The 11,860-nt window shown below is 50.1% G+C and overlaps 1 protein-coding gene across 3 annotated transcripts; it reads left to right on the forward strand.

Annotated features, from left to right (window-relative positions):
• The first annotated feature begins 783 nt into the window (after positions 1 to 783).
• Positions 784 to 11,551, forward strand: ADRB1 (adrenoceptor beta 1). Of its 3 annotated transcripts, none has more exons than XR_010610970.1 (3): positions 784 to 2,144; positions 3,797 to 3,918; positions 10,520 to 11,551. XR_010610970.1 is itself a non-coding variant. In XM_065672304.1 (2 exons), the coding sequence occupies exons 1-2, from the start codon at positions 888 to 890 to the stop codon at positions 3,851 to 3,853; spliced, it is 1,314 nt and encodes a 437-aa protein (XP_065528376.1). In that variant the 5' UTR covers positions 784 to 887; the 3' UTR covers positions 3,854 to 4,248. The 3 variants fall into 3 exon arrangements, 1 of the variants encoding a protein (XP_065528376.1); XR_010610971.1 differs by having other exon boundaries at positions 11,199 to 11,551; XM_065672304.1 differs by lacking the exon at positions 10,520 to 11,551 and having other exon boundaries at positions 3,797 to 4,248.
• Positions 11,552 to 11,860: the final 309 nt, after the last annotated feature.

Genomic DNA, 11,860 nt, shown 5'->3' on the forward strand with positions numbered 1-11,860 from the left:
CAGCGCTGGGATGCTTCATGTACTTTATTGCTCATTACCAAATAACTGTATTAACACTTAGAGCAGTCCTTAGATTTCGTATGGTTTGACCAGACTGGGTAAAAGCTGCTGGATACATTTTGAGAAGTCATAGGACCATGGAATCACCTAAGTTGGAAAAAACCTTTAAGATCATCAAGACCACCCTCTACCCCAGGACTGGCAAGGCCACCACTAAACCATGTCACTAGAAGCCTCATCTACACGGTTTGTGAATACTTCCAGGGATGGTGATTCCACCACTGCGCTGGGCAGCCTGTTTCGATGCCTGAGCACCCCCCCGCGAAGAAATTATTCCTAATATCCAATCTAAACCTCTCTTAAAACAGCTTGGGGCAGTTTTCTCTTGTCCTGTCACTTGTTACCTGGGAGAAGAGACCGACCCCCGCCTCACTAACACCTCCCTCCAGGCAGCTGTAGAGAGCGATAAGGTCCCCCCTGAGCCTCCTCCGAACTAAGCATCCCCTGTTCCCTCAGCCTTTCCTCATCACAAGTGATCCAGACCCTTCACCAGCTTCGGCAGGGCGGGTGGCCCGGGGGGTGGCTGTCCGTGCGCAGTCGATATGTAGTGGGGTGCAGGCAGGGCGCTGCCATAGCAGGGATAGGGATACGGATAGGGATACTGCTAGGGATGCAGCGAACGGTACAGGCACTGGCGCGGCAAAAGCAGGGAGAGGATGGGCCGCCTGGCTCCGCCCCCTCGGCGCTGATTGGCTGCGTCAGGTGACGTAGAACGGGGCGGGGCGCGGGGCCATGCGGCAGCCCGGGGCGGCGGCAGCGGAGGTACCGGTACCACCGGCACCAGTTGCGGGGCCGCCTTCCTGCCCGCGGAGCGGCCCCGCAGAGCCATGGGCGATGGGGGGCTGCCGCCCGACTGCGGCCCCCAGAACCGGTCGGTGGTGCCGCCCGGGAGCAGGCAGCTGCCCGCCGCCGAGCTGCTGTCGCAGCAATGGGCGGTGGGGATGAGCCTGCTGATGGCCCTGGTGGTGCTGCTCATCGTGGCCGGGAATGTGCTGGTGATTGCGGCCATCGGAAGAACGCAGCGGCTGCAGACCCTCACCAACCTCTTCATCACCTCGCTGGCCTGCGCCGACCTGGTGATGGGGCTGCTGGTGGTGCCCTTCGGGGCCACACTGGTGGTGAGGGGCACCTGGCTCTGGGGATCTTTCCTCTGCGAATGCTGGACCTCGTTGGATGTGCTCTGCGTGACAGCCAGCATCGAGACCTTGTGCGTCATCGCCATCGACCGCTACCTGGCGATCACCTCTCCTTTCCGCTACCAGAGCCTCATGACCAAGGCTCGGGCCAAGGGCATCATCTGCACCGTCTGGGCCATCTCCGCACTGGTCTCCTTCTTGCCCATCATGATGCACTGGTGGCGGGATGAGGACCCCCAGGCACTGGAGTGCTACCAGGACCCAGGCTGCTGCGACTTCGTCACCAACAGGGCTTATGCTATCGCCTCGTCCATTATTTCTTTCTACATCCCTCTTCTCATCATGATCTTTGTGTACCTCCGGGTGTACAGAGAGGCCAAGGAGCAGATTAGGAAGATCGATAGGTGTGAGGGTCGGTTCTATGGCAGCCAGGAGCAGCCACAGCCCCCCCAGCCTCCTCACCACCAGCCCATTCTCGGCAACGGCCGAGCCAGCAAGCGAAAGACCTCTCGCATCATGGCCATGAAGGAGCAGAAAGCCCTCAAGACTTTGGGCATCATTATGGGAGTGTTCACCCTTTGCTGGCTCCCTTTCTTCCTGGTGAACATCGTCAACGTCTTCAACAGAGACCTGGTGCCGGACTGGCTCTTCGTTTTCTTCAACTGGTTGGGCTACGCCAACTCTGCTTTCAACCCTATCATCTACTGCAGGAGCCCCGACTTCCGTAAGGCCTTCAAGAGGCTGCTCTGCTGCCCCAGGAAAGCCGACCGGCGGCTGCACGCCAGCGGTGGGGAGCTGGCCCCGCTGCCCGGTGGCTTCATCAGCACCGTGGGCTCCCCGGAGCGCAGCCTGGCAGGGACCTGGTCCGATTGCAACGGAGGCACAAGGGGCGGCAGCGAGTCCAGCCTGGAGGAGAGGCATAGCAAAACATCCGATTCGGAGTCCAAGGTATAGGGGGGGAGCGTGGGTGGCCGCGCCGGAGCCGGGGCAGGGGGAGTAGCAGGCAGGGAGGCACACGGGAGCAGAGAAATCCCCGGCAGCTGCCTGGTGGTAAGGCTAATGCTGAGCAAAGCTGATCCCCGTCTGAGGAGGGAGAAAGCGGGTGTTTACTTAGAAATAAAAGCAGGTGAACTGGTGCACCACATACCTCATCCAAACTACAGCAAATAGGAAACCCACTGACCGGAGAACAATAAACAGCCCCAAAGACAGACAGCTTCTAGTTAGGAGACGCACTTTCGGAAGCGGTCTGGCAGCAGCGCCCTTTGCTCGGGCGACTTGTCCCAGGACCGGGCTGGTGGTTGAACCTGAGTGAGGGGGTGCTGGGCTTTGGCTCTTCTGGGTTGGGGTGCAGCCGGGGTCCCCGCCACCCCGTGCCTTGCCCAGGGATGTTGCACACCCCCAGGGGTCATTCGCTGTGGGGTTTTGGGAGCCGCAGGGTCCGTGCTGCAGGTGCCCAGGCAGGGAGTACGGCCGCGTGGGCAAGATGAGTTTTAAGCTCGGAGTAGCTTCCACAGATGGAAGGAAATAATGAGTAGCGAGGAGCGCAGGTATACTTTGAAAGGGGGGTTAAAAACCCAACCCACACTCTTAAGCTTTCCCCCCCTGCATCAGCAAGCAGTGAGTTACTGTGCTTATCTCCTTCGGCCAGACAATAGCAGTCAGGCTGAGAAACTTCTACCTCAAACTGTGCATATTGTACAGGGGAATAAACGGACCATGTTTATATTAAACAGCATATTTACATACCACTAAGAGTATTTTATGAAGTGGGGGGGGGGGGGGGGAGCCTTCTGCAGCTTGTTCATTGTAATTACAGATGAACAGGGGAGGGGGGGAAATCCTGGCAAAACCAACAAATTACTGCACATTTCCTAAAAAATGGCAACAAAGCCGGTTTTTGCACAGTGTTAAGAGTTGTAAAGTTATTTGGAGATGTTACTTGCACACATGTCCACACACGTGATTTAAAGATGAAATGGAGGTTTGAGTAACACCACCCCTGACCCTGATTTCTGGTTGTGTCTGATCTGTTTTAATTTTCTTGAGAGAGTGGCGTTCTTTATATTATTTTATGAAGGTACTGTAAATATATCCCTATTATAAATTAAAATCTGTTAAGAGACTTTATTATTTTGATTTCCAAATGCCCACGTGAATCTGCTGTTATTTTAGCACTTGTGTGTCATTTCCATTTTCCTCTCCGTGTGTGTTTTATAACGTATTTATAATCTGGTGCAATTTACTACTGTGTAAGTAATTGGTGTATGTGCAATAAATACCATTGCAGCACAAGCAAGCGTGTCTCTATAGGTTTTGAAACAATACGTACCTATAATGGGAAGAACAGCATTTGTTTTTCTCCAAAGATGGCTCTGATTACCAATGCAACTCTATCTAATGGCTTTTCCTGACACAGGGTTGTAAAAAATGTGTTCGAAACCCAATAAGGTTGTGTTCCTGTTGCAGCGAGGTCTGCTGACTTCCCTTACAATTAATGGCTAAAGACAAGGTGTTTCCACTCTGATAATGAATGCTCTCATTTTCTGTGACTATTCCTTTCTGGAGTATATTCTTTTCTGTTTTCTTTCCCCTGTTAGGAGTACGTGGCTGGGAGTCAGGAGACCAGAATATTTAAGATTACAGAGGATGTGTAATTTGAAAGCTAAAAATGGTCTCGAGTAGAAAGAAACCTCCGTATGCGGTACACGCCACCCCACAAGTAAGTCCACCTCGTGCCGACAGTGGGCTTGATCCTGCCTGAGTGAGGTGGGTGCTGTGTGCCCGGCGGGTTCCGGTGCTGAGCGTGGAAGTTGGGGGAGATCCCTGCCCGAAAAGCAGCCGGAGGAGGCTCATGTAAAGGGGAGATGGCAGCCAGGGAGCCGGTTGCAGGAGTCTGGACTTTGGTTCCTTCTTACTGTAAAGAAGGAGTTAAACCTCTGAGGGAATGGCTGGGGAATAACTGGAGCAGGATCGGACTCTGGGACAGACTTAAACACCACTGTTCTGTGCCACTGGGTGAAATAAAGCTGCCGAGTCTGTAGATCATAAAGCTGATGGTTATGTGCAGTGTGGCTTCTGTGTGCTGACAACAGCCACATATTCTTTGGGGGCCAGGTTATGATAACTGAGTGTTACACTGTGGATTGATCCGAGTAAGGAGCTGCTGTGAATAGAAAGGATGCAGATTTGCATCTCTGGTCCGAAAGATTGTCTTCCTTTATTGCTTTATGAAGGTACTCTCTATCCTTGTGGTTTCATAAAGTTTTTCATTACTGCACTGAATACATGGCTGATAGAGCAACAAAAAGACAGTGCAGAATGGAAGTGAAGCCTTTTTTAGCTTTTATTAAACTCCAAAGTGTAGCTAAATTAGAAGTCAGCTTTGAGGAAGAACACTTCCCGAAGCAAGTTCTTTAGGTTGGTGGCCAGCAGTTTGTTTTGGATACCGTCTGTTCTTTTCTTTGTTTGAAAAAAATAAGGAATTTGTGCTTTGCAATTTCTAATGATTCATTTTGATGGGAAAAAAAAAAGCTAAGTTACACTTTTTATGCAAGAACAAAATAAAGGGACTGGGGAAGTAAATAATACTTTTCCATTGATGTTATTGAGGTTTGATGTGAGCTGCAGTTAATAGTGTCTACCCTTGGTAATAGTGAAATGGGCTTCTTAAAGTGCTGGGGTGATGTCAGATCAGGTGCTGGGTGAAATAGACTCTGCCACCAAATGTTTGGGGTCTTTTAGATCTCTTTTTGTCTGCGATTCTAGCAAAAGCAACAGGACCAAAAGGGTGCCTGGGCTGGTGATGTCTGATGCCAGCGACTGCAGTGAGATGTTGGCTGTGCATGTCAGGGTGGGATGGGATGGGGAGGCGGTGTTGCCTTCCCCCTGCGTGTTGGGGATCACAGCAAGCCAGGGTAGGACTGGGTCCCTGCCTGCTGGATAGAGAAGGGCAGGATTCAGCCCAGCACCCAGCTGGGAACTGAAGTGGCTGCTGAGCCCTCGTCCTCAGCAGAGTGCTGAATGCTGGGGAAGCACAGTACCTGCTTTATGGAGGGGGACAGTCTAACAGACATGCCTCTGCATCTCATAAATCAGTTCATAGAATCATAGAACTGTTTGTTTTTGTAGAGACCTTAAAGACCATCTAGTTCCAAGTCCCCTGCCACGGGCAGGGACACCTCACACTAGACCATCATCTGAATGCTTGTGTCCTTAGACTTTAAAAAGTGATAAAAGTCAACAGGGTCTGACTTATGTGGGAAATGTGTGGGCAGAACTTGCTCAGTTTCTCTGTGCAGGGTCATGCTTCTTCTGGACAAGTGTAATGGCATTGAGAAGGTCAGAGGTAGGGTGAGGTTTGCCCATTGGCCTCAGCAGGACCAGCTGTGGGAGCAAAGCAGTCAGGTCTTTGCCATTCAGTTCTGGCCAGTCGAGGAGGTGCTGAAGAGTCTGGAGGCTGTCACAAGGCAACCCACATGGCAGCATGGATGGTGGATGTCTGTCTGTCTTGCGTGGTGTAAGAAAGACAGTGGCACATGAACGGTGCGGGCAGAGCAGGACATGTGGCACACACGTGTGCGAGGAAGGGGAGGCTGCTGGCGAGGATTCTGTCATAGATCCTGCTCAGAACAGGCTGTTCTTCACGGAGAAGAAGGATACTCTGAGAAGTGTTATGAAGCGGCTGAAGCGCTCCGGAGGCAGTGAGTCAAATGCTCAGGATGGATTTTTTTCCCTGACGAAAACCAGACATGGATTAGCAATTGGAGCTGCAAGTCAGAAAGTATAGGTGGTAGGCATGCGGCCGCGCACGTACGTGGCTGGGAAAGTAACAGCAAAGAGCCACTGGCCTGCAGGAAAGGGAGACACAGGTAAAACAGAAATCCACTCGGATATAACGTCCTGTGTCTGCCAGGACTGGAATTATTTGACTAAGGTGCCTGAGACTTCCACATGTGAGACGCCCGATCCTCAAAGGCGCCGGCTTCACTCCAAGCAGTGTTTGCTCAGCACTTCTGAAAAGCAGGCTGCATCTCTCCACATGCTTAAACGGGAATATACCGTGTGGGAAGCCTGGCTTCAGTTTTCCATGTGTTCAGGGACGCTAAGGATGTTTCAGGCACACAGCGAGCTATGGAAGTGCCTGCAGATGGATCTCCCCAGCGGTGTGAGAGCTGCACAAATGCACCCCTGCACATTCACTGCACTTCGAGACCTCTGCTCTCAGTGTCAACTGATGAACAAATGGTTCAAAGGTGCAAAAACGTAACAGCTTAAAACTGTGATGTGAACTGTGTGTGGCACACGGCATTTGACAGCATCAGCCGGGTGTTTGTGATACAGCACGCTCCAGTTCTTCTGCAAACACTGCTTTCCCTTTTGGGTATGCATGTGTTTTCAAGTATAAGGACTGCTTCTTTATCAGCTTCTTTTCCATAAACTCTATCTGAAAGTCGAGGTTTTATTAATAACTTTTAAGTGGCTATTTTGCAAGCCTTCCTTGTGCTGCACACTTTCCTAATTCATTGTAATTGCTGTCCGGTGGAGTGCACTTACTTCCTTTATGTAATATATCAGCTGCAGGGCTGGAAATCGTGCAGCTATGAACTGAAAGAGCAGACTTTCTTGAGGCCAAATGTGGCCAGGCATCATTGCCACTGGGAGCAGAATTTGACCTCATAATCTAATCTTATAGGAGAGGCTATCTCCAGGAAAGTATTGTTACCAGCAGTAAATGACCTCTGCTAATGAAGCTGGAGCAATTAGCCCTATTCAAAGCTGTCAAGAAAATGTTAACTGCTAAACAACAGTTAATGTTGGATAGCTCAAATAATGAGTGTTTTGTTTGCTGGTGTGTGTTAGGTGATGTGTTGGGAAATAATTATCCTTTGACTAGCAGCCAGCTTTGTACGAATCAGAAAGGAGAAGTCATGTTCCGTTTGAAGGATTATACCTAAAAATAGTCCTGTTACCGCCACATCAACGAGTGAAATGAAGCAAATTCACAGAGACATACACACCTTCTTCACATTTCACTTTTCATCCTAAAACCTCATTGTTCAGCTGGACCTTTCTGTTTGATCGTGTCAAAAGCACTAATGTGATCTCCTGCGCTAAGCACACTCCCCCCGAGGAGCATTACCCTATGCACCACTGACTTGCTTTCAGAGGCTGCCAAACTCCCCAACGCCCCAGGAGGAAGCAGGGAGTCATTCTCTTTATAGAAACAATCATGTATAGCATAAGATCAAAAGTATTTGTGATGATCATCTCACTGAAGAAATTGATATGCTTTGTATTGAGGTGTTTATAGGCCTGCCCATCTGTGAGGAGCAGCCGTGGTAACAGCAGGTGATCTGTTTGTGCAGCACAGTAACTTCAGGCTGTCAAACTCTGCTTGAAGAAGTGACCGAGATGGGGAAAAGGTAAAAAAGGTGATACTGGCAAGCAAACCCACTATTGGCATTGCAAACAGCAAAAACTGGGGCATTTTTGGCCATATTGTAGATGTTGCCTTTTACTGGTAAGGTGTAATTGGTTTGGATGAGGATGCAGCAGGCAGCTGCACTATAAACACAGGTTAAGAAGTGTGAGAAGTAGGCCCATACAGGACCGTGCCACCATGGGAGTGGAAGCTGAAACATGCCCCCTAAATCTCTCTTCTATTTTGGCTTACAGCAATCTAGAGCACACCCGAGCAGCTTCTTAACCAGCGTAAAGCTGTGCCACTCCCTGACCATCCAGGGACACCAGCATCCCCTTTAGCATCTCCCCCTCCCATTCAAGGGGCTCCAGCTTATGAGGAGCTTCGTTGGACCTTGAACCTAACCCTCTTACGTGGTGCCAAGCAGGAGGTGCCCATGGCATGCAGGGTGGGTGCTGCATGGTGCAGGGTGCGCCACGCTGTGCCGGGCATGCTGGTGCAGGCTGCCGGCCGTGCCGCTACCCTGAGTCATCCTCCGTCCTGCAAACACTGCAGGCAATGGGGCTGGAAGTGCAAGGGTGCTCGGGTTTGTTATGTAAACTGCTGATTGGCTTCCTGGTTCACCAAGACTGGCAGCTTGGTGTGCATGTTCGCTTCGCATGCTGTTTAAATCTTCCCATCGCTCGGCTCCTGGTGTTTGCTTGCCCAACCCTAGCACCCAGCAGCATGAGGTTTTTGGCTGTGCCGTGGCAGCAGTCTGCATCCAGATTTGCTATCCAGATGCTGGGCGGTGTCTGGGTTTTGTTGTACCTATTCCTTCCAGGGGTGATGCTTGGAGTTATTAGCATCAGTTGCACCGAAGTGCAAAAGTAGGAAATGAGTCCTGACTTCCAGGTTCACAGCCTGAAGAAAACAGAAGCTTGCCCAGGCTTTTGCCATTGCCATGGTTAGCAGAGCATCTCAGATGTAACCGTGTGCCTTTCCCTTCTGATCCTGTGTAATGCACCGAATCCTGTTGTCCTTCGTGAGATTAAATGAGGATTTTCCACTAGTTTTGTTCTCCAGCCGTTAGCCACTGTTGTGCATCTCTAGGCAGTGCTGTACCTTTGTCTCTCTCAAAGCCGTGATATTTAGACTATTTCCTACCAAAAATATTTTGATCATTAGTCTTAAGCTCATCGGCACAATGCTTTGAAAGGCAGATGGAAGTGTATACACCAGAGAGGCAATCAGAACCACTGGAGAGCTCAAAATCTCAGCAGCTGCTAGGTGTATAAATATTTCACCTACCAAGTCACTGTGCAGGGCCAGGCAAGTGGGGACTGCAGAATGCCCTGTCACTGTAAGGCAATATGGCAAGGACAGCGCAATAGCTCATGGCAAACAATTTTCCAGGTGGTAAAATTTAAACAGTGCTTTGTGGCCAAAATTGAAGAAGAAGGAATTGAGACAATCCCGGGCAGGATTTCCTAGCAGAGAAGGGAGAACAACATTCAGGGTTAAAGTTCCCTTGTCCAAGCGAGAGTTACAAATGCTGCTGGCACCCTCTGCAAGCCACAATAGTGCGCAAGTACTGCCCACCCCAGGACCCCCAGGGACAACTCACAGTGTCCATCCTCCCTTTGTTCCTATTTGTCGTACAACATGTCCCCCTCTCACCTGCCCCAGCATCAAGTATCAGAGGTGTCAGAGGGGATGCCTAGACACAAAGGTGTGCGCCAGCCTATGGGGCTTGCCAACCCACCATTGTGCTGGGGAGGGAGGAGCGCTTCCTCTTGGACTGGAGCAGGTAAATGGGGAGATGTCCCACAACTCTCCCATTGTTTAATACTCAACTGCTTGTGGAGCCCGCCTTCAGCAGGGGTGTTTTGTTTGTCTGTTCTTCCCTTGAATACCCGCTTGGGAGCTGTCAAATCAAATCTCAATTAGCTGGCTCGCGCCACGAAGCTGCTGTGGTATGTGTTCCCCGGGAGGCAGCTGCCCTCACTATGGTACAGCAGCAGAGGCAAGGGAAGAAAGGAGGGGCAATGGAGGGGACCTGTTGCTCACATGACTGAAGCATCACTGGTACCCTGGCAGGTTCCCATCACCAGCCTAGGACAGCCACAACACACCCAGGCTGTGCCTGAAATCTGACACGGGAGCATTCAATCTGCTCACAAATGGGGCTTTTTGGAGCTTTTATGTACTATTCAGTGAGAGGCAGCTGCTGCTGCTGTAGTAATTTCCAGTAACAACAGAGACTGTAAGAGTGCTCTGAACCACCTTGAGAGCATCCACAGGAGATGTTTTGTTCCTGTTTCACTGCCAGGTGGTTACTAGCTAGCTGGCAACAGGGTGAATGTGTGCCTGTGGTTTTCGGCACCAGCCCATCCAAGCCAGGATGCATGTCGCACCCTCTCTTCCCCATCCAAGCCCTGCTGCATGTCGCACTGCCTGAGTGGCTCTGCTGCCTGTGCAACCACGTGGCAAGGGGCTCCTCTGACTGAAAACCAGCCCTTTCAGAAGAGGTTTATTTTAGGTGATCCATACACATTGCATGAACACGGGTAATGGCATGAGGGGCATGGGAACATGCGGAGTGATGGGGCTGAGATATCTGATTTGGTAGTGGCCCTGATTTGGACCCATTGCTGTGATCACAAACCTCATGTCCAGCGGTGATGCTGCAGAGGCTGAGACCCAGACCAGCACCCTCTGACGTGCACTGGAAAAGCAGGACTCACCACCCAAACCTTCCCTCCCCTCAGGGGCCACTCTGAATACGGTATTCAGAGGTTTTATGACTAAGCCATTAAGCTTCTCATTGCATGTGAAAAATGAAAATAAATGTAGTTTTGTGCAAATATTTGTGCAGCAGAAGAAATGCATGATTTAAGTCTGGTTATCTGCTGTGTAGATAGACAACAGTGAAGAGCATGGGACAGACTCCTCAACGTTTTGCAGAGACTGGGACCAGGGATGCTGGAAGAGCAACTCAGGCACTGGGTTACAGCACTGAGCTGTCCCCAGCTACAAGAGAGTGAGATGGCAATGAGCCACAGGCAGTGGAAGAGTAATTCCCAGGAAAAGCAGCTCTGTTTGCCCAAAGTCCCTGTGTGGACCCAAACACCAATGGGCACCGTGGAGCTGCTAGTGACTTGTGAGTAATGCCCATCATGCGCGTCTTCTGGTGGAGGATGTTTAACTGCTTTTATTCCTGCACACTTCGCTCATGTGGGAGTAAGGAATGTGGTGATAAAAGAGCTGGAATGATTTCAGTGCTGGATAGTTTCCATTAGTACATTTCTCATTACATAACGCTGCCATTGCTGTACCAAATCTGCTAAGCTGCCTTTTAGGAAGGTGGAACATCTCTGTGTAGCCATAACTAATAAAGTGGTGGTGTAGAGCAGGCTGGGCTTTGATCAAATACATTTAGATTGCACTGGGTGTGCTTGGGCTATTCCATGGTATGTATTTCCTTGCCTTTATGTTATGAGACACCTCATATATTAAACGGTTGATGTTGTCAAATGCTTGCCATTAGCACTCTGAGCAGATAAGCCCTTCGGTGGCCTCATCGGAGTCTCTCGCAGGGCCTGTCTCCAGATAATGGCCTGGAAGAAGAACAATGGTGCTGCGAGCTCCCAGGGACCTGCACTGTTTGGTTCTGTGCTTCAGAAGAGAAAAATTGTCATTATCTGCATGGCTCAAGATCCCTTTGAAATGCTGTTGTTTTTACTCATACACTACAAGTATTTCTGACGTGATACCAGGGAGAAACTTGAAACCCCCTTTTGGGAAGAAAAAGATTTCCTGCAGCCCTACTCCTGAAGAAAACGGATAGATCAAGTAGTAAAGTTCAATGACTTACTTAGCATTAAATAAGAAAGAGAATAATGAATTGGATTTTGTGTGCCTGTTTATCCTCTGCAGGGAACAGTCAGGCTAATGGATTTTCATTGTCTTCTGCTTCTGTTCATCAATCTAGGTGAGTTCAAAACAGTGCTGCCTTTTTTGTGCTCTCCTTTCCCTGCTCACTTGTCACAACCTCAAGTATTTGGAGCTTATAAAACACATCGGTTTACTACCATCAACCTCATCCTGACTGGAGGAAAGCACATGGGGTTAACCCCCTACACCAAATGACTTGTGGCCTTCTGCATGGGCATCTGTATTTTGTGCTAGGTAGCTGCAAGTAGGCAATTCCTTGCCTAGGGTGGACACTGGCTTCCTACTATTATGAGCTCAGACTTTA

The sequence above is a fragment of the Lathamus discolor genome, chromosome 3 (assembly GCF_037157495.1).
Source record: "Lathamus discolor isolate bLatDis1 chromosome 3, bLatDis1.hap1, whole genome shotgun sequence".
Lineage (NCBI taxonomy): Eukaryota > Metazoa > Chordata > Aves > Psittaciformes > Psittacidae > Lathamus > Lathamus discolor.